General features: G+C 39.2%; 1 protein-coding gene across 3 annotated transcripts in view; it reads left to right on the top strand.

Moving 5' to 3' along the window:
- Angpt1 (angiopoietin 1) overlaps positions 1 to 14,328 on the top strand; it is a 229,401-nt gene that overhangs the window by 188,798 nt on the left and 26,275 nt on the right. For all 3 annotated transcript variants that reach the window (XM_048457161.3, XM_048457160.3, XM_048457162.3), the window contains exon 7: positions 6,222 to 6,388. In XM_048457161.3, the coding sequence (XP_048313118.2) occupies positions 6,222 to 6,388 (167 nt within the window). The remainder of the gene's footprint in view (positions 1 to 6,221; positions 6,389 to 14,328) is intronic.

The following is a 14,328-nucleotide window of genomic DNA, read 5'->3' as shown; positions in this document are numbered from 1 at the left end:
TGGTTTGTTTTGAAGACAATTATCCCTATAAACTGAGCTTCCTATTGAAACAAACATTTCCATGAGAGCACCTACTTACTTTCTGGGCGTTCTTGTTTGTGGAGAGAAATTAAAAGCTTCTTTTAAATTGCATTTCTGCATGTCCATATTGAAAAAATGCAATAAGAAATTAAAATTCTTTAAGTCAAAATTTCTTCCAGTGTTTCTTAGGCTTGGTGTCTCAGCCATGGAAGGAGAAACTTCTAACCTGAGCTCAAACTGTGGAGTAAAAAAAAAGAGAGAGAAAGAAATAAAAGAAAAGAAAACCTTTGAAAAGCCAGTCTTATCTGCTTTTTTAATAATTTGTATGAAAGAAAGATGAAGCCCATAGGATACAAAGCCTGTGTCTGGTTTCAATTTGTTTCTTCTATAAAAAGTCAACACTTCCTGTGAGCATTATCAGACAAAACAAATAAAGTATCCGAGACAATTATTTTATTAACTTGGAAAAAGTGCAAGCTGAAATTGGACATTTTTCCAGGTTTTGGCAAAATTAATGAATATTGGTCCTTTCCTTCCCCTGTAGTATAGAAGTGTAATGTGACTCTTGAGGCCAATTGGAAGTCAGTATTGTTTTCGTTTAAATTCCTGTGCCCCCCATTTTATTAAACTACCGGAAAACAAATGAAATTAATCAGCACTGAATCTGATTCATGGCATCAAAGTTCTTTGTGCAATTATGATTGACATAGCTGAATATTCTCTTTTGCGTGTGGAATGGAGTCTTTGTATCTTATCCACAACAGAAGAATCTGCTCCTTCTGCTAGTGCTGGTCAACCTCTGCCTCCTGAACATCGGAACAGAGCTCTGTACAGGATTATCATGTTCTATGTTTTTATGGGGTATTTAAAATAAAACACTGACCTGTGAGAAGTTACTATATGCAAACATATATAAAAATGGCCTTTGAGTTTTACACTACAATATTTTTTGCATAAATTTGGCTTTTTTTTCTGTTAGTACCATAATTAAAAGTCATGGTACAGAGACTAGAACAAAGATGTGATGTAGATGGGCCTTCTGTCTGTGTTATTTTCATTGGTTAATAAAGAAACTGCCTTGGCCCTTTGATAGGACAGAAAATTAGGTAGGTGGAGTAAACAGAACAGAATGCTGGGAAAAGGGCAATGAGGAAGACGCCATGGAGCCAGCCACCAGGTCAGATATGCTGAATCCTTCCCGGTAAGCCACCACCTTGTGGTGCTACACAGATTATTAAAAATGGGTTAATCAAGATGTGAGAGTTAGCCAGTAACTAACTCTCTAGAGATAATAGGCCAGGCAGTGCTTAAATGAATACAATTTGTGTGTTGTTATTTCCGGGGCTAAGCTAGCCATGCAGGAGCCGTGTGGGATGAAAAGCAGGCCTGCCCGCAGCTCCTCACTACAAAGATGTGGTTTCATGCCTCTTTTATTCAGATAATTTTATCTGATTAATATATTGTTCTTAACTTGTACATAGTTATTTAATGTTGTATTTATATGAATTTCCACCTTCAGTATGTGGAACTGTTTAAATATACTGATCTTTAAGCCCATCTCCGACATTCTGAACTATATACACATGGGAAGAATAGTTCATCTCTATTCATAAGTAACCCCCTCCATTCTGTTTGATACTCACTTCCAAGTAAAGGAATCATTAGAGGTATCAATTAGTTATTACTGTGGGTTTATGAACTTAAAATTTCTTCTCCTAGATCCTAAAGCATGTGAGATATATAGGAAGGGAGAGATGGGAGAAATTGGGTCAAAGGGGCGGCAAAGGACACAGATACTCTCCCATTAAGATGTGTTATCAAAGACAGCTCTGACCTCAAAGGGGATGAGAGATAGTGTGATTTGCATAGGATCCATGACTTGGGAACACAGATTTAGGTTACCCCAAATTCCATGGTCCACCATGAAAGCAATTTCATGAATATTTTATAGTAATAGAACAGAGAAACTCATAAATCAAGACATAGTAAAACACATTAAAGGAAACAGCAGCGAGGAGGGCAAGTCTCCTGTAGGCCCGAGACACTGTCTTAGCATCCTCAGCCCTTTGATGGAAACTACGACTTTGTTAAGTTAATGTGTTCTGAGATGGTTTACCTATTAGTCACAGGACATTAGGTGACACAGAAATGGGCAAGGAATGACTATTTGGAGGGCTAAAGATGGCTCAAGGTAAATTGTGATTAGGTTCCGGACCTCCAACATCACAAGCTCTCCACAGTCACTAACGGTATTTATCAGCCTTACTGAAGGTTCAGCTCGAAGACTTAGCTTCATTCTGGGAACTTGTTTCTCACAGGTGAGCAGGAAAGGTTGAGGAGGGGGTGGTCATATTCACTGTCCTTTGTGCCGTTTGTGCCCCACTGAAGCTCCATTTGTACAAACCGTTGGTTTTAAGTTTTCATTTCTCAATTAAAATCTTGGGTTAAAATAGCAATGTTTGTTCCACAAAGCAACTCTCAGCTTATAATAACACATTCGTGTCTAAAAGCCTGTTGACTAATGCTATTGATATACACATTAATTTTCAGCCAAGACAAGACCCTGGGATACTTAGATCTTACAGAGGAGGATTCCTGTCCCCATCAAATAGCTTGCCATCTTACAGAACAAAGCCAAAAAGCAAAACGTGGCTGTGTAATGTGACAGAACTCAGTCGGTTTCTCTTAAGTGCCTTTTCTGTGTGAACACTCAGAAGCCTTGGCTAATTTTCATTCTTATATCATTGTGCACAAACGTATTTTTAACCATCTTTTCTGCAGTTGAGGAACCCGGGTCTTTTAAGTGAAGTAGAAAGCTCTGCTGCAAATGTGTGGGAAAGGAAGGCTTCAACTGTGGCAGAGAGAAGGGGGAGGTTACTGAACCCCACCCAAGCCTGTGTTCCCCCCACAAGAGCCATGGATGTGCCTGATAAACTGCCCAGCGGTTTCCTAATGTGGGAACCCATTTCCAGTTCCCCTTTTTGGCAAGTCTGTCATCTTCACGATGACGAAGCAGTTGTTTCTGCTCCACCGCACTTGGCCATTAGACAGTTTCCTTCCTCCGCTATCATTGCAGTAAAACGGTTTGCTCATGCAGACAGTTTTGGGGGTGGTGAGATCCAGGAACTAAAAATTTGGTTTCTAGTGGAAAATTTCAGTGTTTTTCTCTTCAGTTGTGTCCCCCTGAAAGGAAAACAAAAGCAACTATTCAGCAAGTAACACTTCTCTTTCCTCGTGTTCCTTCAGACCTGCATGCTGAGAGGGAGAGCACAGGTTGGTGCTCCCCCAGATCTACAAGCTTATAGAGAGTGAGAGAGTACAGGCAGGTGCTCCCTAGACCTGCATGCTGACAGAGAGCATGGACATTTGTAAGAACGACTCTCTTATCTGTCCCCTTTTGAGGCTCACTCAGGATCCACACTCTTTCCCCTGGGGGAAACTGGAGAGTTTTATTCACACAACACTTATGGAAATATGAGACCTAAGAATTAACACTTCATCATCCCCAGTCTGTCTACTCACATTTAATATGATTGCTGAATCCTTGTTTCAATGCTGTGTGGCACAGGACTTGCCAAGTGATGAGAGGGACAGCACTGGCTGGTCGGAGTTGAAAACTGCAAGGGAAATCCCAGTGGTCCTCCTTGTCTTTCAGGCAATTGCTGCAGCCGAAGAGCGCTAACTCCGAGTTTCAGTCCCTGTAACTTTTTCTTCTATGCCTGTTTTACAGCAGGAGAATGCTGTACTTCTTAGCATGGAGCACTCGCTCCTGGGAGATGCTGCCAAGTCTTTAGCACATCCTAAAAATGGCTGATAATTTCTGCTACTGTGGTGTTTTCACCAAATGTGACCCGAGTGTCTTAGGAGTAAGGAAGTAAAATATGAGGGCTGGGATTACAACCCCAGAACCCACATAAAAATCTGTGTGTTGTGGCAAACACTTTTAGTCCCAGCACTGGGAGAATGAGAGAGGACGATGCCAGAGATTGAAGGCCAGCAGTTCTATCCAAGGATGGGAGCTCCCGTTCAGGAAAGATCCTGTCTCCATAAGTAACGTGGACACAAGAAAAGAAAAGAAGAAATCCAGACATTGAGCTCTGGATTCCACAAGCACTTGTGTGAAGACTTACATGCACATAAACAAATGCACATGCACACACACACACACACACACACACACACACACACACAGAGAGAGTCAGTGGAGTACTAGTTTTAATGAATTCAATATTTTTCTCTGTGTTATGCAAATAGTCTTTTAGTGGACTACATATTCAATGTCATCCAGACGAACATTGTGCAGTTGGATAAAAATTAGTTAAATCAGAGAATAACTTTGAAAATGTTCACACACACATTAACTTTAAATATAAAGCTATGTGTGTTTGAGTGTGTGTATGTGTGTATATATTTGTGAGTGTGTCTATGTATGCAGCAAACTCTGGCCACTCTAGGCATTTGCTCTAAGCATTGAGCTGAAACACAGTGGATTGTGATCTGTTGATATTGCAGTAGCAGACTTGACAGAAAGGGATTTGATACCAAACATTGCCCATTGTTGGGAAGCAGCTCTCTTGTAAGAAGCAATGACACAAATTAGATAATTAGAGAATTATTGGTAGACACTCAGCATCAGCATATTCTAAAAAAGAAATAGTGTACACTGATTCATTTCTAAGGTTGATTAATGAGGGAAAAGTTAAGGAAACACCTGTTTTACTTGTAATTGGTGTTAAGTTGGAAGAGAAATAAACATTTTCCATATTATATCACCTGTATTGAGTCAATCAATGCTGTTGTAACTATTATAACACTCCTTCACACTAAGCACAAATTAACCCTTCGTTAATAAATGCCTCAATCAACCATGGTCGATTTCTTCATAAAACAACCATGTATATATCCTTTGATTACAGGACCTGGTCTTTTAAATGTTAGTGTGTGTTGGCACGATTAAGAAGTCTGCCCATATGTGGAATTATATGCAAGATTCTCAGACGCTTAGTCTAGAAGCTGACACTTTTATTTTTACCAGCTCTAGGTTGTACGACTGAGACTCAACAGAATGATCTCTGCATATCAGTGCAAACTACAACAAACGTTTGATCTTTTTATATTCCTCTTTCATGTCCTCCTTCCCTTTCAATGTCTGTAAAATTTAGTGTTTGTTGCTCACTGTGCGTCACATTTCATTAGTATTTGAGAATTCACAAATACAGCATGGCTTTTATTGCTAGGAGCCCAAAACAGTTTCAATAAAACAAATGTGAGCATAAGAAATTAAACTGATCATCAGGTATTACCATGGAAGGACTTTCTGAGCAACTGCAAAATGCCCCAAATCTACATCAGCAATTTCTCAGGTTCCTTTTTTTTTTTCAGTATCTTCAATATTAGGAATCAGCTTTGTGGACCACCTCTCTCTCTTTCTCTCTCTCTCTCTCTCTCTCTCTCTCTCTCTCTTTCTCTCTTTCTCTCTTCCTCCTTTCCTCCCTCCCTCCCTCTCACACAATCACGTGCGTGCATGTACACACACATACACAAAATTGAAATTTTGACGGTATTGACTTAGGTGACTCTAAAGAAAACTATAAGACCACAGTGAAATTCAGATACAATGATTTCAGTTCAGTCTCTCAACAGCCTTTAAGTCATCCTTCTGACTCCAAACCCAGATCTCTGTCAATGAAGAATCTAAGTGATAACACCAACTGGTTTCTAGACTCGATTATTAAAATCAACCATGAGATCACTAGAAGAATGAATCATCAGTAAAATTATAGTATAACTGGGCTTCTGCATAGTGATAACAACAAATACAACATTATTAAATAGCGGGAAGTCTCATGATAATATTCATTGGAAAATATTCAAATTATGTTTAAAAATGTCAACTTAGTTTTATAAAACTGCCTAAAAGAAGTTTGGATTGGGAGTTATTTTTTGGTTAAGTCTACTAACTGGATTAATTTAACCCAAGAATGTCACACAAAAACAAGCTTTTATGATAAGAATTAGATGTTAGCTTCACTGGAGAGAAACAGCAGACTAGTACTAGAATAAGTTAGTAATGAAAACAAAGTGTAAAAAGACAAAGAAAGCCATCTTTGAAAGGTAATTGGACATGACTATTTAGAAAATAGATTTGAACATGACCAAATTTCCTCCGGAGTAACAAGTGTGTCTCTCTTCTTTCCCAGGGCTTTGGGAATCCCTCTGGTGAATACTGGCTGGGGAATGAGTTTATCTTTGCCATAACCAGTCAAAGGCAGTACATGCTGAGGATTGAGCTGATGGACTGGGAAGGGAACCGAGCCTACTCACAGTACGACAGATTCCACATAGGCAATGAAAAACAGAACTATAGGTAAGCTACGTGCAGAACGGCCACCAGCAGACTTTGACCTTACCACCAAGGAGCTTGAATTAAAGAGCAGAAAATAATGGAGATGATGCCCGACAGTGAAAATTCAGCTTATTTGTCTAGACCTATGATGATGAAATACAGAAAACCCTGTAAGGGCTTTTCACAGTCTTCAATGTTGGTCTTTTTTTAAAAAAAATGTTAATGTATTTTATATCCCACTATAGTTTCCGCTCCCTATCTCCCTTCTGTCACCCCCCTCTTCCGCGCCTATCAATCCTCTCCGCTACTTAGAAAAAAGCAAGCCTCCCATGAGTATCCGTGAAACATGGCATGTCTAGATGCAGTAAGACTGAGCACCTTGCCTGGTATTAAGGCTGTGTAAGGCCCAGTATGAGGAGTAGGTTTCGGGAAGCCAGCAGAAGAGCCAGAGACAGCCCCTGCCCCCACTGTTAGGGGTCCCACAAGAAGACCAAGCTACACAAGTGTCACTTACATGTAGAGGCCCTAGGTCAGTTCCATGTAGACTCCCTGGATGTTGGGTCAGTCTCTCTGAGCTCCCATAAGCGCAGTTAGTTGATTCTGTGGGTATTCTTGTAATGTCCTTGACAACTATGCCTCCTACAAACATTTACTACCTCTTTTCAGCAGGTTTTCCTGAGCTGGGCCTAATGTTTGACTGTGGGTCTCTGCATCTGTTTCCTGAGCTTCTGGATGAAGATTTTAATAATAATAGGGCTAGGCAGCAATCTATGAGTATGGCAGAACATTGCTATGCATTATTACATTATTTTTCCCCCTCTAGTCATGTTTGGTTCTATCCTAGGTCTGTGGGCAATCCAGTCTGTGGGTCCTGGTCCTTTGGGCAGTATGTGTATATGTAGGGCTCCCTCTCAGGGCATGGGTCTCATAGACTGGCACTTTGGTGTTGCTTCAGTCTGAGCGAGTAATGGATTAAATGATGCATGTGTGACTCCACTTTAATTGCTATGAATGTGTAGTCACTTCATGTATCTAAGAATAATACCAGAAAATTATGACTCAATGCCTTCTAATGATCCACTCTTTCTAACAAAAGATCTTAAGGTTTTATTTCCTTTGCTCTTATTAAATTTTAATTTTTCAAATCACTTTCAATGTAGCGAGAGGAAACATGTTTCTGAGTGATTCACATCGGAGGAGATAAAGCATTATCAACAGGATTTTTAAATAAAATAAACCTCAAAAATAAATCTAAATGATGAAGTTTGTAGTTGTAATATGATGTGGAAATAGACAAACTAAACTATTAATTTCAATTGGTCCTCATTATTTTCTCAAAGAGCAGCTCATAGCTTAGGAAAAGTGGAAAATACGAAGCTATAGTAAATTTATTCCAACATTTACTGTGTTACTGTCATGTTCTAAGATCCTGATTAGGCACTGGCCATTCTCAGTCGGTCACACAGACTTTGTCTTCAGGTTCTGTGACTGACAGCTCCTAAAATCCTGGTTAGCATTCTTTGAGACCTGGAGACTATTGTAGTTGGTGTCATTTCATGACCTCATGATACAATACTAATCACATAACGATCCTCAGTCACATGTGCCTTGATCTCATAACAGGTAAAGAGGAAGTGCAATAGAGGTAAAGTGTAAAGAGTCTCAATATTCCCCATCTGTCTTGTAAGCATAACAGTGAACATCAAACGGGTGACAGATGAGTGCGTGTAACTTATAGTGATATCAAACAAAGTCTTGTGGTTTTTTTCATCCAGTGTGGCTGGCTGTGTCCTCGGAGAGCAAATATTTCTGCTTCTTATTTGTCTTTTTCAGTAATATCAATCTTTGGGAACTAAAATCCGAATCTTTTTTTTTTTAAATGGCACAACTCATTTCTTAGCATATGATGTGTACAATTAGAGTTTTGGATATCTAATAATTATTTTCTTAACAAATACTGATGATGTCACGTAATAAAGGATGAGGAATAGGGAATAGTTATAAAAAATAGAAGTCTCAGGGTGGGATCAAGGATATACTTTATGGCAGCTCCAGAAACCAAAGAAGTGACATTTATAAAATGCAATGGGGTGTAAGAAGAAATGTTTCTAGCGAGGTCAATATCTTGAGAGTTTTGCAACAAGAGAAACCACTGTAAAACATCAGGGGTACTCTTATGTAAATGTTTTGACCTGAAACTTGAAACTGTATGAAACTTGGCTAATGTCAGACAGCTTGACAATAGAACTAGCAAGTAATTAGTCTAGTCTTTTTCTAGGCTTCTGAAGAATTTGCCCTGGTTCCTTTCCAAAATGCCGCTCAGTTTGCTATGGTAGTAATGCCGATGTGGTAGAGGGGTTTGTGTTTGTGTTTGTATGTGTGTGCATGTGCGGTTGGGTGGTCTTTGGTGGATAAAGTTAGGGCAACCTTGAAATAGCTGGCATCGGCAAGGCTTCTGGTGTCAAGTGTTCATTACTCTTTCATATGCATGCAAGACCACTGGCTTGGTGGTAGAGTCCACCCCCGCTACCTTTATTAAATTCTCTATGAACTTTTGGTATCTTTGATTTCTTTGTCCACATGTCTTTCACACATATGATACAGAACTACGGTAAAATATTAGGTCTTCCTAGCTTAGAATGATGTATATTATAGAATTTTCTTTCATGAAAGATGTTTGAAACTTGAGAATCAGAATTATGAAGCTAGGACTGTGATTTAATATAATACTTCAGGTTTTAAAGGAAAGAAAGTGGAGGCTAAAAGGCACACAATTTTTCTCAGAAATGGAGAGGCATTTTTTACTATTATCTTTTTCACGGTGGTTCCTCTGATAGTATTGCCATAACAAAGTGGGTAACTCTGGCTTTATCTCTTACCATGACCTAACAAAAGCTAGATCTACCATAATTGCCTCTCACAAAATTGAGTATAGGACTCTTGTTTTCTTCAAATAGGGAATTATGATGCATTAAATGCAAAGCCTGCTTTGGTAGATGGTTAAAGGAAGTATGCCATAGAAGATATTACTCATCCCCCCTCCCCACAAAGACTTTTAGTTTGAATATAAAATGTTTCCCATAGGCTCTTTTGTTGGAATACTTGGTCCCAGGCTTAGGGCTCAGGATTAGAGGATGGTGGAACTTTAAGAAGACCTCACTGGATAAAGTAGGTTACTCAGTAATGGGCCTTGAGACTTTATAGCATGGCTCCATTTCCCATCTCTCTCCAATTCTTGATTGTATATGTCATCAGACACATCAAACAACCACTGCCATTCCTTGTCCTTCATGGTAGACTGTAACGCTTTATGTGTAGAGGTGTTTGTCTGCATGTATGTCTCTACACCATATGTATGTTTGGCATCCAGTGAGGGCAGAAAAGGGAATCATATCCACAGAAATTGGGGTTACAGTTGGTTCTTAGTACGATGTGGTTGCTGGGGCTTGAACCCAGGACCTCTGCAAGAGCTGTCAGTGCCCTTAACAACCAAGTAAGTCATTCCCCCGAGAACTTGTTGTACTTCTTAAACGATAGTTCAAAATACTCATTTCCCTGAGTTGTTTTTACCAGGTGTTTTATTACAAAAATGAGAAAAGTAACCTACACGACGGAAGAAAAGCTAATCCAATGAGGTCTCTCTCCTTATTCATGTTTTGAATCAAATGTGTAAGGTTTTCTTTTTCTTTTTCTTTTATTGATGTTTTTAAGTGAAATAATACTTTTACTTTCTGCTTCCCTTTCCTCCCTCCAGCCTCTCCCAGTTGCTCTTATTTGAATCCCTCTACTCTCAAGTTGATAATCTCTTTCACTTTTAATATACTTCCTACACACACACACAAACACACACACACAATTGTGTATGCAATATTATATATATATATATATATATATATATATATATATAGAGAGAGAGAGAGAGAGAGAGAGAGAGAGTCTGTTGAGTCTGTTTTTGCTGTTTCTATGTATAAGGTCTCAAAACTGACTCTGCACTAAAAAAGCAATAAGGGGGCTCATTCCTAAAAAAAGGATAATTCTCTTCCCCACAATGATTAATTGCACATGATTCTTAGACATTTTATTCTGAAAATGCTTTTTAGCAATAGTCACAGACCTTATTTTCAAAATAAAAAATAAAAATTTGTCCTTATGTTCTTGACATATACTGATTCAAAGTACGTGTTGTAAATGGGTAGGTTAGCTTAGAGTTGAGCATATTACACACATATTTCCCCTTTTTCTTCCCAGGAAACTTCAAATGATTTTTCTCAGATGAAAATAAAATCCACACAACCCAAGAGAACATGAATCAGAAAAAAATAATAATGTGGAAGTGTCATGATAAACATATCATGTGGAATAACACACAGTAAATGTGAAATTATTAAACACCTCCCCTGGGGGTGGGATTACTCTTGTCCTCATCATCTGACGCCTGGGCTGTTGTACAGTCTTCCTGCCTCCAGCCTTGCCGATCTCAAATATTTCCTTCCCGCTATAGCTGGAACAGGTTTTCAATAGACGATTGGGTTTGGTATTTATCCTCTTTCATAGATTTGAACAATATGTTAATATCCACAATGAAATATACCACTAGGACTTCCATGTTTTTTGTCACTACTAACAACATCCAGCTGATGCCACAGCCTTCTCCAGCTCAACGCCTTCCTCATGGTGATGATGCTGCAGTAACTGTCGATGGATTTTCTTAGACTTTTATGCCTTGTTGGGGCTGTAGCCATACCATGCATACACAAACCTAACTTCATTACGTGGATGTGTTTTCTACCATTTAGATTCTGTCTTAACCGAGGATAACTTCTTGGAAACCTTCCCTAGCAAATGGTGGGGTGTGTCAGCCCACTGTTCCCTTGAGAGCTGGGTCACTCTTCCCACCTCCTGGGAATGTTGGTGTCAGAACGCTTGCAGCTCATGCTCCCTCTCCAAGTATTGCTGTGGCCAAGGGAAGTCCTATCACCGAAGGTCAATCCTCCTTTTAACAGGAGAATTATGACCAATGACTCACAAATGGGGTGTGTAAAAATTCTCCTGTCCCCATTCAAGGACAAGGTGTACAATCTTTTTCCAGTGCCTTGGTTTTAGGACTACCTCTCTGGTCACGATGTCCTGATCCCTTCACAATGCCATAAAAACTAGGAGTAGTCCCCTCTAAAGCACCCACACTGGTTCTCCAGATAAACGCTCCCCTAATTCTCAAACTAATTTGGATTCTGTACTTCTATTGACTTGTGACTGGCTTCCCAGCATCTACATCTATTGTGTCATTAATAAGTATTTATTAACTAAGTATAGCCAGCATTCTTTTTATCTATATGATACTCTTATTTTTGTTCTCTATGTGTGTGGGAACAATTTTCATAAAAATTCAAGATCCAGCTGTTAACAAAATTAGCAAGTGTTGATATACCTGTAAGCGTTTGTGAACTTTCTATGGGGCGGATGCTTTGTTTTCACATCAGAAAACCAGGGAATGGCACTTTGCATAAAGTCACATGAACTAATAGGACTGCAAGGAAGAATTTGAAGTTTGGTCTTGTAACTATGCACTGTGTATACGGCCATTCCACAATAAAAGGACAATACATTAGCTAGTCTAAACTGAAGAAAATAAAACCCCTAGTCTATGACAGTACATTTCTTCTAATCTTTTCTTCCACGCACATTGCCTCTTCTCTTTTATTCTCAGTTTTCTTTCCCTTTCCTTTTATTATTTCTTTTTTTCTTTCCTTCTGTTCCATTCTTCCTGGGCTTTGAGACTGTGTCTCACTCTGCGAGCTAGACTAACCTTGGAACTTACTCTGTAGCCCACAGTGGCCTTAAACCAGTGACAACGCCTCTGCCTTGGTCTCCTAAAGCCTGAACCACAGGTGGGTCCCACATCCTGCTGTGGTTCTCAACTTTCCAGCCCAATAAATGAAGGTGTTTGTGAAGCTTTTTGAAGCTTAAAAATTATTTTCTAGCTTGATACTTTTTAAAAAGATTTGCTTTAACAGTATGAATTTTTTGTCTGCATGTATGAATGTGCACCATGGAAGTGTCTGGTGCCTGCAGAGGTCATAAGACTATAACAGACACTATACAGCTAGAGTTATGTACGGTTGTGAACCACATGTGGATGCTGGGAACCAAACCTAGCTTATCTACAAAAGCAGCAAGTGCTTTTACCCACAGAGCATCCCTCCAGCTGTCCCTCTGCTTCTATGCCTACATTTCTATTTTATGGGTTTTGAATTACTTGATAAACAATTGGATTTTATGTGTCTAATAAATAGTTAAGAGTTTCTGTCAGTAAGTGACCTTTAACTTCTCAGGAAAGTTTGCTATTTCAAAACATGGTTAAAAAACAAATATACAATCATCAGCACAACAATAAATTCTACTTTCAAAATAACAGATTAATTGTGGAGTTGAAAAGATGCTGTGCTCAGTGGAGTGCAAAGAAAACAATTCTGTAATGAGAATCAGAGCCTGTGCAGGCTCTAGAGAAATCTGGGTTCATTGTCTATAAAACCAACAGGAATATACTAGCCATGGTTATGCAGAAAAGCAGTGTTGTGTTGCTTGCTATGGTAATTACATTGAAATCAATGCATACCATGTGGCATGGTGAACAAGCCAGGACAATGTGTTTTGGCCATGTTTACCTCCTCTCCCACAACTCTTCTGAGATCCACCTCCCTTCCTTATCCAATCAACATTTTCTTTAAAAAATCCTTTGAGATTAACATGTGCTGCCCAAATATTTTTGAATGCACCGTCTTCTGCTGGAGAATAGTGTGCTCATCAGGGACGATACTCTCAGCGAGAATTGCCTCTTCCTCTCTTAGCAGCTAACAACTCTCAAAAGCTCCATAGATAGAAGTGGGATTATGTACCCCATTTCCATGTCCATGACTGAATTTGATCCACCTTTGGCTTGCACAAGTTTTGTACGTGGTGTCCCAACCATTGTGAGTTCATATGAACAGCTGTTCTGCTGTGTCCAGATGTTTCCGTGTGGTCAACCACTGTGTCTGGGTTTTAACATTCTTTCCACCCCTCTTGCACAATGATCCTTGACACTTGGTGAGTGGTGATGGTGGTGGTGGATGGGTGGTGTTAGTGGGGTGGTGGTGATTGTATTCCTTTAAAGTTGAGATCTCCATAGTCTGCTTTTTATGCACCGTGATCAGTGTGGGTCACTTCATTAATCACCATCAAATGATGGTTGAGAGATTCATTGCTTTATGGATATGTAAATGAGCAACTAGGAGTCTATTGAGTATTATGTCCATTTATCTTCATAATAGGCTTTCTCCTAGTATCTACGGCATGTCTGGATATATTCAAAGCCTGGTAATAGTCCATGGATGGGTTTCATCTCATGGAACAGGACTTGAATCCAAACATGAAGTGGTTGGTTACTTCCATTATGTTCATGTAACTATTGCAAGATGGACACGGCTTGCCAGGCCAGTCTGGCTATAATTACTACTTTTCTGCTCCAGTAGCTTGTATAGCTCCTTCCAGTACTGTGAAAGCTCACTAGTAAGGATGACGACTCCAAGTTTCCACCAGTAGCATTTTGATATATTCTATGGCTTACGTATATGGACAAACACTTGATTTGTACTTATAAAACCAAGAGATTGTGGAAAGAAGTGCCCCAAATAAGAATATATAAGTATAATTTAGCTGTATCTTAGGCAAATCGCTGATCATATTTATATCCTAATTATCTTATCTTTATGTGAGAAAATACTCTCATCAGAAATATTGAATAAACTTATATTGTGTCTGGTAAATAAATTTAGCCATATAAATGTGAGACTTTTTTACTTCAGCTTATTTTGATGTGGGGAACTGAGAGTCAGATCAGTGGTTGAGGGCACTGGATGCTCTTCTAGAGGACCCAGGTTTGATTCCCAGCATCCACACTGCAGTTCACAACTACCTGAAGA

Source organism: Myodes glareolus, chromosome 19, assembly GCF_982192425.1.
Source record: "Myodes glareolus chromosome 19, mMyoGla1.1, whole genome shotgun sequence".
In the NCBI taxonomy this organism is placed as follows: Eukaryota; Metazoa; Chordata; class Mammalia; order Rodentia; family Cricetidae; genus Myodes; species Myodes glareolus.
Note: the sequence above shows the minus strand (reverse complement) of the source record. Positions and strands in the feature narration are given on the sequence as shown.